At 38.3% G+C, this 20,355-nt stretch overlaps 1 protein-coding gene across 3 annotated transcripts in view; it reads right to left on the reverse strand.

The window, feature by feature from the left end:
* LOC126094876 (RNA-binding protein 28) overlaps nt 1-20,355 on the reverse strand; it is a 134,554-nt gene that overhangs the window by 82,617 nt on the left and 31,582 nt on the right. For all 3 annotated transcript variants that reach the window (XM_049909509.1, XM_049909508.1, XM_049909507.1), the window contains exons 4-6: nt 19,534-19,733; nt 12,382-12,478; nt 12,096-12,289 (exon numbers count right to left, since the gene is read on the reverse strand). In XM_049909509.1, coding sequence (XP_049765466.1) covers nt 12,096-12,289; nt 12,382-12,478; nt 19,534-19,733 — 491 coding nt within the window. The remainder of the gene's footprint in view (nt 1-12,095; nt 12,290-12,381; nt 12,479-19,533; nt 19,734-20,355) is intronic.

The raw sequence follows: 20,355 nt of genomic DNA on the forward strand, positions 1-20,355 counted from the left end.
TGTTATGGGACCATTGCTTTTCACAATATATATAAATGACCTAGTAGATAGTGTCGGAAGTTCCATGCGGCTTTTCGCGGATGATGCTGTAGTATACAGAGAAGTTGCAGCATTAGAAAATTGTAGCGAAATGCAGGAAGATCTGCAGCGGATAGGCACTTGGTGCAGGGAGTGGCAACTGACCCTTAACATAGACAAATGTAATGTATTGCGAATACATAGAAAGAAGGATCCTTTATTGTATGATTATATGATAGCGGAACAAACACTGGTAGCAGTTACTTCTGTAAAATATCTGGGAGTATGCGTGCGGAACGATTTGAAGTGGAATGATCATATAAAATTAATTGTTGGTAAGGCGGGTACCAGGTTGAGATTCATTGGGAGAGTCCTTAGAAAATGTAGTCCATCAACAAAGGAGGTGGCTTACAAAACACTCGTTCGACCTATACTTGAGTATTGCTCATCAGTGTGGGATCCGTACCAGATCGGGTTGACGGAGGAGATAGAGAAGATTCAAAGAAGAGCGGCGCGTTTCGTCACAGGGTTATTTGGTAACCGTGATAGCGTTACGCAGATGTTTAACAAACTCAAGTGGCGGACTCTGCAAGAGAGGCGCTCTGCTTCGCGGTGTAGCTTGCTCGCCAGGTTTCGAGAGGGTGCGTTTCTGGATGAGGTATCGAATATATTGCTTCCCCCTACTTATACCTCCCGAGGAGATCACGAATGTAAAATTAGAGAGATTAGAGCGCGCACAGAGGCTTTCAGACAGTCGTTCTTCCCGCGAACCATACGCGACTGGAACAGGAAAGGGAGGTAATGACAGTGGCACGTAAAGTGCCCTCCGCCACACACCGTTGGGTGGCTTGCGGAGTATAAATGTAGATGTAGATGTAGGAACATGTACCAGAAAACAGTCTTTATAGTATTTTCTGTTGTGTGTTTCTATGCATCGAACAGCATTCAGCTAAAGGTGACTGGTTGCCTTTCCTCTATATATTACATATTATTCCATTCAGGAATTTCTGCTGTTGTAGTACTGTAGCTCTTTTAAACATGTTGTGTATAGTAAAGACAGACCTTAATCATATTTACACAAACCTTCATGTGATGGAGGTTGAGTGAATGACTAGTGTGCATTTTCCTTAAGTTTCCATATCTTTAGTGTCAACTATAGAAATTGAAAGAGTTAAATTATCACAGGTACTTTTAGGTCTAATGTGTGCTAGTAGAGTCAAAGTCAATTCTAACTTGTGGGCTTAATTACGCCATGCCTATGTGAATGTTACAATGTGATACTTTGTGATAACATCTTGTGGAGAGGAAGTGGATTAGTGAATAAAAAAAATATAGGATGGCATTTCAAATTTCAAAACAAGTTACAAGAATGGCAGTCATGCTGATTAATCCAGAATGAGATTTTCACTCTGCAGCGGAGTGTGCACTGATATGAAACTTCATGGTATATTAAAACTGTGTGCCGGACCGAGACTCGAATTCGGGACCTTTGCCTTTCGCAGGTAAGTGCTCTACCATCGGAGCCACCCAAGCATGACTCACGACCTGTCCTCACAGCTTCAATTCTGCCAGTACGTCATCTCCTACCTTCCACACTTCACAGAAGTTTCTGTGAAGTTTGGAAGGTAGGAGACGAGGTTGGTTGTTGGAATATCGTGACAAACAACGTCTTTAATGCATCCCCAAAGAAAAAAAAAGTCCTGTGGATTTAAATTAGGAGACCCAGCACGCCACGTATCTGTTCCTGCTCGACCAATCCATCTGGTAGGATATCTTCGGTTCAGAACACAACTTGCATGCAAGGCATGTGCTGGACATCCATCATGTTGATACCACATAAGCATTCTGGTTCTTAGCGGCACTTCATCCAGAAGAGGAGGAAGAATTTGTCTGAGGAAATTGGCATTGCTGTGCCATTTAGACTACCATTGATGAAATAAGGGACAATAATTGTAATTACAAGCATCCCACACCAGACGTGTTAACTCTCCATTGAAGCTGATGTTCCACCTGTCTAAGCCATCGTGGTTTGTCGCTGGACTGATAATGCAAGTTCCTTGTATTTACCTGTCCTTTGTTTGAGAAGGAACACTTAACGAGTAAACAGAACATTGGAGAAGTAGTTTGGGTTGGCGAGGATTTGCTGCTGTGCCCACTGACAGAACTGTACGTGATTCTGGAAATCATTCCCATGCCATTCTTGGTGTAGGTGTACATAGTAAGGATGGAACCAGTGACGTGTAAGAATAAGTGTACACTGGTTTTAGGAATACCAATCTCGTGTTCAAGTTGTTGTCTGCTCACATGTAGATTCATAGCAATGGAAGCGAGAACAATAACTTTGGCAACTGTGTCTGTGTGAGTGCTATGACAATTGCATTGTCGTGGATTGAAACTTCCTTTTTCCTGAAGCATTGCAACAAGATGAGAAAACATCCGTTGGGAAGGTGGGTTCTTGTCAGCATATCGCTCTCTGTACAGTTCCGCTGCCTGTGTAGCATTTCACCTACCTTCAACAACACCAATAAAAGAAACATTATGTCAATGCAGTTTGTATGAAGCAAAGCCTTTACTGTTGCCTACTCTACACAACAGTATTTAAAAAGACTAAACTACTGTACTATATTTACCCGTATATAAGAAAACAGTATTGCAATTACTGTTCTGTTAACTTACATTCCCCATATATGAGTAGCATTTCTATCTTCTCTTCGCTGGTGTACATTCTACTCACACAACTCTTCAACTGACGATGATTGACAGAATGACTGGTGTGCATTCTACTTATGTTTACATTTGTCCTCTGTCAACGTCAGCACGTGGATGTGTTCCTTTACCCCGAGTACCTGCACTAAGTGCTGGGAGTGTCAATGCCAAGGTTGTGTTATATAATCAATAACATTGTGTTTCAGTGAATGGTACACTGTAATACATTTTTGAGTATGTTTTTAGGATAGGAAATGAATTACCAAATAAAAAATACAGGGTGCCATTTAAAAAAACCATACCGCTGTTCATATCTTTGTAAAAAATAAAGTTACAATGAAGACCATCATGCTGATTGATGTCCCACTGAATGGCTAAAGAACATTTATTGAAACATTTTGTAATTTGCATCTGGAGAAACATTTATTTAGGGTGGTCAAGATAATGGGGCACCTTGGTCATAACATCAACAGCCTCGCAGTACATTTTCTCCCTTACATTTTCTGTCAATAATCAATCACAGTTTGAAAACAATAACAACATTAATAAGTACAGTAATACCCTGACTAATGTTACCCCACATTTTATACAAACCCAAAGCTACACAATTTGTATGCTGAGTGCTGCACACATCCATCCTCCCGCACTGCCCACACAGCATCAGCATACAACAGGTTCAGATGTATTTTGTGAGGAATCATTTTATCCATTGATTCTAAATATGTTATCCACACAAAGCAGGCCTGATTCATTTGCAGCAAATATGAAAAGAAAATTATTATATCTGCAGTGTAAACTTAATAATATTAAAGACTTTGATTCAGAAATTAAAATTGTTGAACTGGCAAAGAAGATTGATCTACAGTCAGAAAAACTGTAAAAGGTAGAGAAAAAAATCTCAACACTGTGAAAAATACTTAGTCTTTTAATTCAAGTATTATTCATAAATGTCATGGTATTATGGTTCAGATGGAAACAATGTTAAAATTAAAGTGTGGTAATCAAGCAATGGTGAAAAACTGTCCTGCTTATCATAACAGCGTATTCTCTCAAACCAAACTTTTTTTTTAGAGACTGAAAAAAGAAGCTGGGGAGGCAGCCAAAGATGAAATGTTTAAAGCTAGTAATGATTGGGTTTGGCCATTCTGAAGCCATCATAATTAGGGTGGCATTGCAGAAACTGCAGAGACGGCAAGTGCTGATGAAGAGAATGTGTCACTCTATTCAGAGAAACTCAAGGCAGTGACAGAAGAAACTGGCTATAACAGCCAACATATTCAAAGTAGATGAAACTCGACTGTTCTGGAAGAAGACGCATAAAATAACTTTTATTGCACTTGAAAAGAAAAGCTTTCCAGGGTTTTAAAACAACCACAAATCAACTGATGGTTACAGCTGATGCGAATGCAGCTGGTGATTGTAAATTGAAACTTCTCTTAGGATATCACTCAGAAAACCCAAGAGCTGAAGATGGGTTGCCCATGATTTGTAAGTCAAATGCTAAAGCTTGGGTGACAGCTCCCCTGTCTGAGGATTAGTTTGGTCTTCACTTCATAGCTAAAGTTGAACATTATTGCCAATTAAAATGGATCCCATTTAAAGTGATGCTATTAATGGACAACACACCAGGTCTTTCTCCTGTAACTCTAATTAATTTCAACCCAGATGTGAAAGCTGTATTTTTACCACCAAATACAATAAGCTTCCTACAAACTGATGGACCATACACTATTTAAAGCTTACGAAAGTGAGGTGATCATATGTGTATCTACATGAAGCTATGAGACAGAACAATGAGCTCTCTGTTAAAGACTTTTGGAAGCTATTCTACGTTTTAAATGCCATGGGAATTGTAGGACAATCTTGGAATTAAATGTCACAAAAAACTTTAAATGGCATCTGGAAGAGAGAGAGTCTTCCCCAGCCTCCCTTCTACACTAAAACACAGGGGAATCAATACTAGATGCTGATCAGTTTGATAATGTGATTGAAGAAATGGTCGATCTTGCCACACAATTAAATTTAGAGGTGGATGGTGATGACATTCAAGAAGTGTTGGATTCACACAATCAGGTGTGACAACTGATGAGCTTATAGAAATGTGTGAGAAAGTGCACAACATTGAACAACCTGGTTCTTTAGGCCCATTTCAATCAGAAGATCAAATGACGGCTGCAAACTTGTCAAAAGACCTCAGTTCAATTGAAAAAGGTTACAAATTTTAGAAAAAACAGACTCCAACAAAACGTGAATTTCTGCTACGAAATGGGGAATAAAAAATTTAGTAGCAGGCTACAAGGAAATGTTGCGTGAGAAGGACGACACTTTAGATTTTATGAAACCTTCTAGAGCACGACGACTTCTGTTTACATTGCTGCAATGCATAATACTGTAATGTAATATAATTTTTTATATTGTTGAACATTATATTAAACATTTATCTCCTAATATAAATTGTCTTCTTTAGTCCCTGGTCTCAACTGAACACAATTTGTATGTATTTATATGCAAAATTGGACTTCAACATACAAATTCAACTTACACAGTTATTGCTTGGTCCCATTTATCAAGTATGTCTAAGGTATGGAGGAATGACTCACACTATCCATCACTCAGACGTAGTGCGGCACTGAAAGAAGTCGGAACACTGTTACAAAAGCAACAAAAAAAGGCATGCTGAATTTAAAAGAACGCAAAATCCCACGATAGGCAAAGTTCTACAGGCGCTAAACCCAAAGAGGTTCTGGTCATACGTAAAGTACACCAGCGACAAGACACAATCAATACCTTCACTGCAAGATAACAATGGTGATGTCACTGACGACAGAGCAACTGAAATAGAGCTACTAAAAACAGTTTTCCGAAACTCACAAAAGAAGACAAAGTAGATATTACAAAAATCGAATCAAGAACAACCAGCAGCAATAGTAACTCAGAAGTAGATATCCTCGGTGTAGGAAGCAGCTTACATTACTTAATGAAGTCAAGTGATGAGTTACATACCCATTCTACTGACATCAATTTACAGTAGGTTTTTGGAACATGTACTGTCTTCGAACATTATGAATTGTTTCAAAGGAAATGGTCTGTTGACACAAAGTCAGTATGAATTCAAAAAATATCATTCTTGTGAAACACAACCAGCTCTTCATTCACAGTGCTATTAAGAGGGTTTGTCAGAAAGGTTCCATATTTTTAGATTTGCATAATGCTTTCGACATAGTTCCTCACAAGCACCTTCTCATCAAGTTGCAAGCCTATGGATGTTGTTGTTGTGGTCTTCAGTCCTGAGACTGGTTTGATGCAGCTCTCCATGCTACTCTATCCTGTGCAAGCTTCTTCATCTCCCAGTACCTACTGCAGCCTACATCCTTCTGAATCTGCTTAGTGTATTCATCTCTTGGTCTCCCTCTACGATTTTTACCCTCCACACTGCCCTCCAATACTAAATTGGTGATCCCTCGATGTCTCAGAACATGTCCTACCAACCGATCCCTTCTTCTAGTTAAGTTGTCCCACTAGCTCCTCTTCTCCCCAATTCTATTCAATACCTCCTCATTAGTTATGTGATCTACCCATCTAATCTTCAGCATTCTTCTGTAGCACCACATTTCGAAAGCTTCTATTCTCTTCTTGTCTAAACTATTTATTGTCCATGTTTCACTTCCATACATGGCTACACTCCATACAAATACTTTCAGAAACGACTTCCTACATTTACATCTATACTCGATGTTAACAAATTTTTCATCTTCAGAAATGCTTTCCTTGCCATTGCCAGTCTACATTTTATATCCTCTCTACTTCGACCATAATCAGTTATTTTGCTCCCCAATTAGCAAAACTCACTTACTACTTTAAGTGTCTCATTTCCTAATCTAATTCCCTCAGCATCACCCTAGTTACCTCGACACTACATTCCATTATACTCGTTTTGCTTTTGTTGATGTCCATCTTACATCCTCGTTTCAAGGCACTGTCCATTACGTTCAACTGCTCTGCCAAGACCCTTGCTGTCTCTGACAGAATTACAATGTCATTGGTGAACCTCAAAGTTTTTATTTCTTCTCCACGGATTTTAATACCTACCTCCAATTTTTCTTTTGTTTCCTTTACTGCTTGCTCAATATACAGATTGAATAACATCGGGGATAGGCTACAACCCTGTCTCACTCCCTTCCCAACCACTGCTTCCCTTTCATGTCCCTCGGCTCTTATAACTGCCATCTAGTTTCTGTACAAATTGTAAATAGCCTTTCGCTCTCTGTATTTTACCCCTGCCACCTTCAGAATTTGAAAGAGAGTATTCCAATCAACATTGTCAAAAGCTTTCTCCAAGTCTACAAATGCTAGAAACGTAGGTTTTCCTTTCCTTAATCTAGCTTCTAAGATAAGTTGTAGGGTCAGTATTGCCTCACATGTTCCAACATTTCTACGGAATCCAAACTGATCTTCCCCGAGGTCAGCTTCTATCAGTTTTTCCATTCGTCTGTAAGGAATTCGCGTTAGTATTTTGCAGCTGTGACTTATTAAAGTGATTGTTCGGTAATTTTCACGTCTGTCAACACCTGCTTGCTTTGGGATTGGAATTATTATATTCTTCTTGAAGTCTGAGGGAATTTCACCTGTCTCATACATTTTGCTCACCAGATTGTAGAGTTTTGTCAGGACTGGCTCTCCCAAGGCTGTCAGTAGTTCTAATGGAATGTTGTCTACTCCGGGGGCCTTGTTTCGACTCAGGTCTTTCAGTGCTCTGTCAGACTCTTCACGCAGTATCATATCTCCCATTTCATCTTCATCTACCTCCTCTTCCATTTCCATAATATTGTCCTCAAGTATGTCGCCCTTGTATAGACCCTCTATATACTCCTTCCACCTTTCTGCTTTTCCTTCTTTGCTTAGAACTGGGTTTCCATCAAAGCTCTTGATATTCATACAAGTGGTTCTCCTTTCTCCAAAGGTCTCTTTAATTTTCCTGTAAGCAGTATCTATCTTACCCCTAGTGAGATAAGCCTCTACATCCTTACATTTGTCCTCTAGCCATCGCTGCTTAGCCATTTTGCACTTCCTGTCAATCTCATTTTTGAGACGTTTGTATTCCTTTTTGCCTGCTTCATTTATTGCATTTTTATATTCTCTCCTTTCATCAATTAAATTCAATATTTCTTCTGTTACCCAAGGGTTTCTACTAGGCTATGGAGTATCGCCCTAAATGTGTGACTGGGTTTGTGATTTTCTGCCAGAAATATCACAGTTTAGAGTAACTGATGGAAAAGCATCAAGTAAAAAAGAAGTAATATCTGGCATTCCCCAAGAAAGTGTTATGGGCCCTATGCTGTTCCTCATCTACATAAATGACATAGAAGATTATCTGAGCTGCCTTCTTAGATTGTTTGCAGATGATGTAAAGTAATCAAATGATCAAAACCAACTGCAAGATGATTTAGACAAGATATCTGTATGGTGCAAAAAGTAGCAATTAACTGTATATACTGAAAAGCATATACTAAAAAAAAAAAAAAAAAAAAAAAAAAGAGAGAGAGAGAGAGAGAGAGAGAGAGAGAGAGAGAGAGAGAGAGAGAGAGAGAGAGAGAGTACTAGAAGCAACCCACCAAATTTTGGTCACACAATAATTCACACAAGTCTACAGGCTGTAAAATTCAACTAAATACTTGGGGGTTACAATTAGTGGTGCTTTTATTTAAAATACTTAGGGGTTATAATTATGATTAACTTAAATTGCCATGATCTCATACATGGTGCTGTGAGTAAAGCAAACCAAAGACTGTGATTTATTGGCAGAACACTTAGAAAGTGCAGCAGGTCTACTAAAGAGACTGCTTAGACTACACTTGTCCACCCTCTTCTGGAGTACTGCCGTGCATTGTGGGACCCGCTTCAGATAGGACTGACAGAGGACATCAAAAAAGTTCAAAGAAGGGCAGCTTATTTCGTATTACTGCGAATTAGGGGAGAGAGTGGCAAGGACATAATGCATGAATTGGGGTGGCAATCATTAAAACAAAGGTGTTTTTCATTACTACTAGATCTCCTCATGAAATTTCAATCACCAACTTTCTCCTCTGACTGATAAAGTATTCTGTTGGCACCAGCCTACATTGAGAGACATAAGAGAAATCAGAGGTTGCACTGAAAGATTTAAGTGCTCATTTTTCCCACGCATTCTTCACAAACAGAACAGTAGAGAAACAGCTTGAAGGAGGTTTGAGGAACTTAACTGTAATTTGGAGGCTAATAAAGTAGATGTAGACATGAGATATTCGGCCATAAAAATCTTTGACCACATACCCTGGGTGCAAAGAAGTTAATTGGTTATAAAATTCATTTCAAACACAAACTGAAATCATATCTGCTTCACTCCTCCTACTCCATATAAGAATTTATGAATGTGTAGTAATATGATGTGTGTGTGTGTAAAAGAGAAAGGGGGAGAGAGAGAGAGAGAGAGAGAGAGAGAGAGAGAGAGAGAGAGAGAGAGAATGATCACAGATAAGATACATCGAAAAAATGGGACAAGTGAGAGTAGGACTCGTGCACTGTGGGTTCCATACAAACTCAGTTTTGCATGTAGACAGTTTATCCATTTCAGGAATAGAGGATCTTAACTATTTTAGTCTGTTATTGACATCTGATACTAGCAAGATATCAGTGACAGGGATTCCAAGACTTTCAAGAATATTTTAATTTCAAGTTTGAAGTAAGCTAACAAATAACAAAAGAAATATTCTTTTCACAAGAAATAATTACAAATTAACAATTTTCTGATTTTTTTCCTTTACTTGTGCTGTGAAACCTTTCTTCTTGTGAAATTTCTTGAGTCTACATCAGGGGAGTACCCTCTAGGTTTTAATAAGTAAGTGTGTGGGTATCAACGCATGTGACGTAAATGGCCATAGTGTTTGACTGCATGAATTTAGAAGCTTCACATTTTTTCACTGCTAAGGAACCCAAGCTCTTCATATGTGACATAAATTTCAACTTGATATGTCTATCTGTTCCTGAGAAACGGGGTTTTGAACAGTTGAACAGACAGACAGAAATACAACAAAGTGACCCTAGAATGGTTCCGATTTTACTGATTGAGATACGGAACCCGAAAGAGAGAGAGTGGGGGGTGGGGGGGGTGGGGTGGAGAGGAGGAGAAAAAGGAGGAGGAGGAGGAGAAGGAGAAAAAGAAAGAGAAAGAGGAGGGGAGGAAGAAGAAGAAAAAAAATCTTAATAAATGATTTAAATGGACAGCATGTTGCTATATTTTGCACTGAGAAAGTGAGTCATAATTGTAAAACTGACTTGTTCAATATCAATGTGAGAGTTTGCAATTTTGATGCATAGAGTATGCAAATAACTAACAAACTAACTAGCTAACCAACTGACTTACTTGAACACTAGCAAATATTTCAGCTTCTGTAGAGGGTACTGTATATATCTGCCACATGGCAGATGATTGTAGAATGTCTAATCTCATAGAGTCACCAAGCAGTGCCAGGAGAAAAGTACTCAGAGCCAGTGCCTCCTCCTTCTGGCAGAAGGGTTGAAGGGAAATGAATAGGGGAGAAGGTAAAGGACGAGCTAAGTTTAGAATACAGGAAGAGTTACGAGAAATTCCCAGAACCCTTGGTCGGGGGAGACTTACTGGACTGAACCCAGCTAGTAAGTTTCCCTGATCCACAGTTCTGGGCAACTTTTCCGTAACACTTCTCATTTCCCAAATGTCACCACTCAGTTTCCTTGATCTATCTTCCTTTCCCTTCAACCCTGATGCCAGAAGAAGGTGCCACTAGCTCTGAAAGTTTGCACATTAGTATATTTTTTATACAGTTTTCTTCTACTGTCACCTGGTGAACATATATATATATTTTTTTATCTATCCATATTATATCATATTTTCAAATACTGAGTATTTTCACTGATATAATGTTATATAGTGACGGTTTCATTCATTACTGTTTTTGCTACAGGTACAGTAGCTGTATATTTTGGATTAGCTGTCAGCCTTTGATTTTCATATTTCTTGTTTATCATTAAGAGATCACACAAGATCTTTTTCTGGATTGCGTCTTTCAGTACATATACAGAAATGTCAATGAACTGAACACTCTTAGGATGTTATTCATCTCACAAGCCATCTGGGTAAATCTAACAACAGTGATGTTTTGTAATGAAGCCCCAATTGTTTCACTTTTAAGAATAATTTCCTTACCATTCAATGCATCTCTATATGTGTAAAACTTATTAAACCAAACTATTCTTCCAGAGGCTCTTCTGGCAACTGGCACACTCTGACAGTAGCTTGAGGTCCTCGTCTGTGTTGCCTTCACTTGCGGACACGAAGTAAATCATGCTAAATCAAGGCTGTAGCTCGGGACCTGTTACTTTCAACAGTCCTTTTTAAGGCAATGAAAGGAACTAGCATTGTCTTGAGAAAGCAAGATGTTGTGATTGTGGTATCTGTAGCATTTTCAAGTATTCACCTTCTTATTCCTTGAAGCTTTTACTTGACATTGCAGTAATAAAACTAATTTTTAAGAGTAATTTTGCAATCATCAAGATTCAAACATTTAAGCACTGTGCTATACTGTGAGACTTGTTGCCTCATACGCTCCTGTTTTAAGAGGCACATACTTACAATAATGAATCTTTCTCACTCTCATATGATCTTGTAAGTTGGTATGAACAGAGAGTGTATTTGAGCACAAGCATTTGTACTGAGACTAATCTCCTTTACTAGTTTCCATACTATGGTAGCACATTCTTCAAACTGATGAAGCAAACCAAACGGAGTGAGAACCACTCTTGAGGCTTAAGTTATCAGTTATGTTATCTTCCAAATCATATGAATACTATAAAGCGATACAGGACTATTCTCCAAGAGCCAATTTAACACTGTACTCCTAGAACCAATTTAACACTATTCCTCCAAGAACCGACCTTTTATCACCTCTTGAGAAAAAGAGTACTACACTCGTTTTCTTTTTTCTTCCACTGTGACATCTGCTGACATTAACTGATCCACAGAACTCTCACCTAGATAGTGACTTACGCAGTTGGAGCCTCACATATCAAGAGTAACCTAGTAGCTATATTATATGCCAAAAATCATCAGCCCTGTCACAATTTTTGAGATACACCTATTGTTAGGCATGTGTCGATTTGCTTTTCCCAATTCAAACAAGATATTACTTATTAAAAGCTAAGTGAAATACCTGGCCAATACTCCATAACAATGTACAGTTTGAAAAGTGAGGTATATCTAGGGACAATAAACTTTTCCCTCATTTAGATGTAGCCTGCTAATTAAATACAGGAGGCAAAAAACATTAACAGGTTAATAAACTACATTTCACACTCACCTTAAATGAGAGATTCCTAACTATCAATCTTCCCTTTTTCTTTGGACGTTTTTCCATCTTCCTTTTTTTCTTCTCTTTTTTAAATGATTCACTATTTTCATTTTTTATTTCATCTGTAGTGTTGCTGGCATCCATTTTACTATCTGATGATTCATGCTCCTGCTTGAAGCCTTCTGTATTGGTTATGAAATTTCCTGTTTTGGGGAAACAAAACCATAGAAATAGGTACAAATTTTATTTAATCTGTATATTTACTGGATGAGATAAAAATAATGCTGGAACCAACCTGCTTCATCCTGTTCAATTTTAGGAGAATATTGCTGACTTTTCACTGCTGAATTAGACATATTTTTGGTATGGAGATCGTAACTCTTATTTTTCTTCTGTGAAAAGAAATCATCTTGCATAAGAGTGTGTTATATGCACAATACCATTATGACAATCAGGAGACCACACAAGGAGTCTTCATAATATTGTAGAGAGTCAAACTGCTGGCCAAGTGCAACAGACTTTATAGCTTTACTTCGTCAATTACCAATTACATATACAAAGAGAATAAGCATCAAATAACTTTATAACAATAACAGAAACTCAAGAATGGAATAACACATAAAAAAGGAAAGGCAATCACTCACCTACAGCTGACTGATTTGTGGCACATAGTAACAAGTAATAAAACATAGTATTTGCATTAGCTTTTCAAGTTCTTGCTCTTTCTCTAGCATAAATACACACATTCACACACACAACCACACAGATCCCCAAATGCAACTGCAACACTAACTGTTGATTATTGATAGCAGTTGCCTGGACAGATGGAGGTAGGGTGGGAGTAGGGAAGAACGCATGAGGCAAGGAGTTGGTAGCTGGGCAGCGTGAGGCAGGTACCCCGACAGATGACTCAGGAGCTGCACAACAATATGAGAGGAGTTCAGAGGTAGAGCATTTAAGAGGTAGAAAAAGGGAGAGGGGGGAGTGGGGGCGAAAAGGAGAAAGGGAGGGAAGGAGGAGGGGAGAGAGTGGGAGGGAGAATACCCAGATGGGGCAGTGGAAGGCTGTACAAGGTATAATCAACAGTCAGCCTTGTGTGTGTGTGTGTGTGTGTGTGTGTGTGTGTGTGTGTGTTTTTACTAGAAAGTCAGCTACAGTTGAGAGGTTGCCTTTCCTTTATTTTTACATATTATCCCACAAAATAACTTTAAATTAGTAACACATTAAGATGATCAAAATATTTTAAATACACTGACACTGACACACACATATGTATTTAAATTGTAATTCAAATCAGGAAAAAAAAAAACACACACACACACACACACACACACACACACACACACACACACACACAGCTCTCCGTGTGTTGCAGTTATGTATATGAGTAGCATCCATCTGTACCCCCACCCCCACAATGCACATATATGTGTGTGTTGCAGCCCTGTATATGAGGTGAGGAAAGGGTTGGTCAGGAGAAGTAATAATCACAAACTCCAGGAAATGGGAGGGGGAAGCAGGAGATGGAGCTGGTTTGAGAACAGACAGGAAATCAACTCTGTGCCACACATACAGAAACAAAGTAGTAAAACTTGCAGTTAGTCACAGTTTGGCAATAGCCAGGCATGCTCACATATAATGTTATACAATACTTACACTTACCAGGGCACTTTCACTTACTGCGTACGTATCATCAGATAAGAACTGCCTATTACAAAACTACAATAGGAATTGCTGGATGAGTCATTGGGCTAGATCTTACACCTGTCTCATCTACAGGGGAATGATTCTTGGATGCAAGTTTGGAAGCAGGTGTGTCATAGGGGTGGACATTGTGTGAGGTGGATGTAGCATGAAATTTTACTTTAGGGAATACAGGTAGAGGTAGGATACCATTCATTTCAGGGCATAACCAGAGTATCTGTAGACCTGGCAAGGTATTCAGATCAACAATTCACGACCTGGGTGGCACTGGATGATGAGAAATGTACTGGTCAGAGCCTGGGTCATAGTAGCAATGGGTTTGGTAAGAAACAGTAACACTCAATTTCTAGATAATACTAACTGTGACAAGTGAGGTTCGATTCAAATCACTGACCACCAAATTCAATAATACTTCCTAATATCACAGTTGAAGACACAGGGACAAAAAATGGAGAGTGAAAGCAAGTCCATTACATTAATATAGATAGCAACAGGCTTCAGTTTTGCAAATTTAACAGTTAGAGAGAGCATAAAAATCATTAGGTAACCGAAAAACATTAATTCTTGTGTGGCTATTGTGGTATTTCAACCGAAGTACTGAAATCTTGTGCTACTATTGGCTTACTTTTGTAATCAGTTAATCAGTCAGGGTATCTTTACTAAAACAGTAAAATACGCAACAATGATACCAACTTACGAAGTGGAGATAAGTTAGTGACCTATAATTATAGACATGTCTCTCTCCCTATCTCCTCTCTTTTTTTCTTTCCTTTCTCTCTTTTTTTTTTTTAACAAAAAAAAGAAAATACAGCTTTCAACAGAATAATGAACCCTTTTCCTGACAATCACCTTTTAACAACAACTTAGTCTGGTTACTGTAAAATATATCTACAAAGAAAGTAATATGTGATCTCACAAACTTAGTTTTGAAACCACTAAATAAGAAAAATTACCCTGGTGGCATTTTCTGTAAACTTGCATGCCTTCAATTGTCAGATCATATTCTGGAAGCGAAATTAAAACATTATGTCATTAAACGTATCCCTTACATGGATGGGGTCATATCACAACATCAGAAATAAGAGGGTCACTTAACACATATTACCACAGTAATAAAACTAAATTGAGAGTGGGGAACATTAAATATGATGTTAAGCAAGGTTCAGTACTTGATCCTCTCCTAATCTTGACCTAAATAAATGATTTACAAAAAAATACATAAGAACTCTTAAAAAACTGTGACATTTGTTGATACAATTACACTGTTATAGAGCACATGCCAAACACAATCAAGAGAACACTGAATAGGTTTACAACTCATTCACAGTAAATAATTTAACTTTTTAATCTTACAAAAAGTCATATTATGGAATTCTAAACAAATAAAAATGATTTATAAGTACCAAAAGTAGAGATCAATGGGCACACACTACAAGAAAGACTGAGTGTGAACATTAAGGTGTTTTTGGTTTCAATTTCTTACCCGTAGACTAGCATTTGTGATGAACATGTGGTGTGTCACACTAAATTGTGTAGCAGTACTCAGCCAACTCCGCTGCTCTCCAATAGCTCCAAAAGTGTGACTATTACTGATATGTCATGGTGCAAATTTTCACAGTGTTTGTCACTGACTGAACTTAGGTTCATGGGGAAGAAGTCAAAATGTGAGGCAAGGAGATGAATGCAATAAAGGTGTCTATACATACTAAACTTCTTTTGCACAACATCTTAATAGACTTATAATTTCCAAGGGGCTTGGTTTGGCTGACCTGAATACCACTCATGCATGTCTTTCAAACCACTCAGTAAGTCTTGGAAGTGGCTGACTGCAATGATGTTCCATATCTGTGGACCCATGAACACACCTTCTTTTACTTTTGCATAACTCAACTTGAGAAACTTGTTACACTGGTTCTGAAAAGCATGCAAGTGTTTTTCCATCACACTTATGAAATTCTTCACGAACCCCAGTTTATATAATTGGTGGCATGAAATCTTTGTCATGCTCAACCAATGGTAGGTCATGCAATACAGTTTAACATCCTGACATGCATTTTATCTCTATGAACTTCATAATGTCCACCTTATACAAGTGGTGGCATGAAATATGGTTTTACATCCTGGCTGCATTTTATCTCTGACTGGCCAATTCTTATTGATTTAGTGGTGTTTCTCTACCTCTGCTGTCCCTCTAAGACATGTAACCTGCCTACATTCCCATGAGAATATCTATCACTGCAGATATACCATTTGTGCTTGCTGCAGGATATATTTTCATGAGTAACAGGCTATAATATGTCTCTCACATGTGGACAGAATTTACAACTGGTACAGATGCATATCTTTTTTCATTGTGTAATAACACTGCCTTCAAACCTATCTTATATGAACTGATGAAGCGTCACCACTCTTCAAAGGCTGTGTTGCACACTGAGGCTGCATACGTTCTTTGTGTTCATACTGAAAGTGAGAAACTGTACTTGACGCAAGCAAGTTCATCATCAATTATCAGATAAGTAAGTTCAACAGATTGGTAGTCAGAGTTTGAGTCCTTGGAAAGTGATGAAAGAGAAATGTCTTTTTGCACTACTTCATCATCTATGTTGCAGTATGTAACCGAAAAGTAATGAGATCATTTGGAATTGTGTAAAAACTTAGGAAAGGCCTGTATAATTTACAAATCAACAACTTTTGCAGGAGAATCCAGCGATGTTTGGCAAAGACAATTAAATTCAAAACTTTGGTTTCATGACTCACATCGTAGCATAGGAATTCCAAATGCTGCATAGCTACGGTTTGCCATCTTTATCCAACTGTGTAACAAGTGGGCACAGTTACCCCAGCACACAATGTGAGCCCACCTGACAGTAACTGAACATGAAAATGTGCAGATGTATGTATAAACTGCACGCAAAGAATGGTTTCATTGGATATGGTGCCAAGGGAATTTACAGCCTTGTACAAAAAATAATCAGAAACAATGAAAAATTTCCTACAAACTGCACCCAATGAGAAATAAAATATTTTCGAAACCTGACACAATAAAGCAAAATGGTATTACAGATTTGAAATCAGCTAGGAAAACTGTACAATAAAAAGTAAATATCATGTCAGGTGCCAACAGCTTTTTTTACGAGTGTAGTAAGCGTGAAATTAGGATGTGCTGCAAAATGCACAACTATAAAAATAGACTTAAAAATAATTTTCATACAGATGATGCATCCCAGTCTACGATTAAGAATAGATTTTTACACACTGGTTCAAATCTCTTCAACAAGTTATCAATAAATGTCAAGTAGGAAATTGAAACTCCCCAAATATTCAAATCACTAAAATCTGTTCCCCGGTGATGGTATTTCCAGATGCATTTGAGAGAATCATCTCCGGATGTAGTGTTCAGAAATCATAGGCTGAATCATCAGTGGCTACAAGAGATTGAATAAGGCCTATAGGCATGCTCATATAGCCTAATGGTTAAGATGGGGTCCAGCCTCGATCTGGCACAAGTTTTCAACTGTCATAACATATTTATTCATTACTACATGTATGTAAAACTTCTGTGCGTGGTAAAACTGCAAACAGTAACCAAATACTGTATCACTGGAATTTTCTGATAGTTTTGTTCAAACCTACTACAACTGCAAAATATCAGAACAAAAAAAAAAAAAAAAAAAAAAATAGCCTTCAAATGCTTGCCAGGTCTCAACATTTACTTTTCATCATTTGTCACATATCCTCTTTTTTGTGCACTTAAAGAATATACAAGATTATTTCATAAAATTCCACTATGGTACTAAATTAAAACAGTTGAAAAAATTTCTGCAATTTGCCCTCAAAGATAATGTGTTGTCAAAAGTCTCAACACGTTTGCAACCAGGATCCACACCCTCTTAGATGTGAGTAGTGCACCAGATAAATTACGCAATGCACTACAATGCTGAATCATAACAAAATGTTGACAGGCACATCCAGATTAATTCTATGCACTGCAACACAGCAAAAACAATCTGAATAAGGTTCAGCCCAGTTTTGACCTGGAAAACTGTTACAATTGGCACTACTCTAATAGCAATGATAATTAACATGTGGCAATCTAACCGCATTCAGGAGGATTCTGAGATTAGACCACTGGACTGTTAGACATGCACCAATAACAATCAATATACTGCCTCCAACCTGCATATTGTAATTTCTGCACAAATCCACAAAGGCAAAAATAAAGTAGCAGTTCACTGCTATGTAAGTCACAGTCACACCAAAAATGAAGCACTTCAAATTGGGATGGGAACAAATGTCATTAATTACCACTGATTATCAAATATCACCTCCAGCTAGCTAATGGTGGCACTATTTGATACAAACTACCAAATGGAAAAGTCGGAATAAATTACAACTTAGAAGATTTATTATGAAAACAAGGTGAAACATAACTCAGCATAATCATTCATAGCCAAAGTTCATCTCCTGTAAGCACTATCACAGTAACAGTGTTGTGACAGAGGAAACCTACTCCGTATCCCAGAAGGCCAACTAGATGACTCCCCTTCTGGGCCACGACAACACAACTTAATCTTGTGGAGCTGCATCCCTGATTGGCTCCGTTGACTCCAGCAGTATGACTGCTGGCACCCCCACTGTGAGCACTTTGAAGTATGCCACCACTGGAACATTGGCACACGGTGCTCAAGAAGGCAGTGGCCACGTCTTATGTGCGGCGACCAAGCAGTATGAATGCACAGCACAACACATCCAATCAAAAGCTCACACACTAGATCACATCTCTTGTGGCACCCCCACTGTGAGCACTTTGAAGTACACTGCCACCGGAACATTGGCACATGGTGCTCGAGAAAAAGGTGGCCACGTCTTATGTGTGGCGACCACGCAGTATGAATGCACAGCACAACACAAACAACCAAAAACTCGCACACTAGATCGCAACACTCACCTATAAAATTGGAAATGCCTAATCAGAATTCCAATATCTGCTCACAGGAATGAAATTGCAAATTTTCGTAACATTTCCACATCGCAATAATAGCTTTATCAGCCACTGCCGATAAGAAATAAGCAACACTTTTACACATGCATGAACTCTGCCCTACAGGGGCTACTCTTTCCTCCCACACCCAGCAAGAGTTGCTGACAAGCTCCCAGATTTTGTAAACTTCCAGCCACACCCAAAATTGTTTAAACATTCAAGGCTTTCACTGAATCTATCCCCATTTCCTATCAACAGCATTCCTCTGAAAAGTGCTGCCTCCTGCCATGACTTCTCACATTCCCAACTGTGGTAAATGATGTTAGAAAATACTCAATGTCATTAGAAAGTCTGTAATCCTTAAGTGAACCTATAATATGTGACCACAATGCCCAGAATGTATTGTGTATCTCACCTACTGCATACTTCATAAGGGAAAAACCAACCTGTCAACTCTGGCCCTACAGACAAAGCCAACTGCCACCTGGTATCGGATACTGGGTCTTGGATTGCTAACAGCCAAAAGGACATTCCTATAGTGCAGCAGACCATCAAGTCAGACACAAATTGAATGAAATCCTTACTCCTACTCAAATCTGATTTGGATTGTTCCTCTGATCCCTTGCTTTGTGGAACACAGAAATGCGACACTGTGTAGCAGACCAGAATTCAAACACTTGGGCAGTGTTCTTCCAAATTAAATCATAAATATCTAGAAGGTATCATGATTCAAAAAGCTGATTAATTTCAAATCCAACAAACCTTTATTTTTTTCTTGAGTTGGTGATTCTGCGCCTCAACAAGGTCTGCTTCAGGTGGAACATCGGACTCACAAGCTTCACTTATGTCAAGTGCATTGTCAGGGCTTTGCTTATGAAATTCTGTGGTTCCAAAATCATTAGGTGCTCTTTTCAAAATATATTCAGCTTTTGGTACAGCCCAGTCTACAGTTATTTTCCTACCTAAAATAAAAAGAAAAGAAAAGCCACCTATGTAATTACAACTACTTGGAACTATATTAAATAATAAACGGTTAACTTTGAGATTAATGTTCCTGCAACAGTGATAGCACCATTCACAAACATCAGAAACAGCAGTGTGCAAGCCACTTGGCAAACAATTTTTTGTTCTCACTGTAATTCAATAGTGATTAGATATTACAATTCGAATTAGAGGTGGTCACTTCTGTACCCAAAATTTAATCTACAATTTTTAATCGGGCCTAATCTGAAATATTCACCACTGCCAATAAATTAATTAAAAACGCTAACAGATACTATCAGTGTCACAGTGAAATGTGTTGAGTGAAACAGTGTTTCATGAGTGCAGAAAATAAATCAATTTCCAAAATCAAAAACAAAAAAACAAAAATAACTGAATGACAGCATAACCTGAGATGGTTCTCAGCAAAAAAATTAAAAACAGTGTGAGGCAGTACAAAGAAAATTTGCTAACTGGAAAGATGGGCTATCAGCAAACGTCTAGGAGAAGAAAAAAAAAACAGTGACTGGAGAAGAAGCCCAGAGTAAGAAGTTAGACGAATGGCATGAAGAACATGAATGATACACACCTGAAAAATAGTTT

This window comes from Schistocerca cancellata, chromosome 8 (assembly GCF_023864275.1).
Source record: "Schistocerca cancellata isolate TAMUIC-IGC-003103 chromosome 8, iqSchCanc2.1, whole genome shotgun sequence".
NCBI classification, from domain to species: Eukaryota; Metazoa; Arthropoda; class Insecta; order Orthoptera; family Acrididae; genus Schistocerca; species Schistocerca cancellata.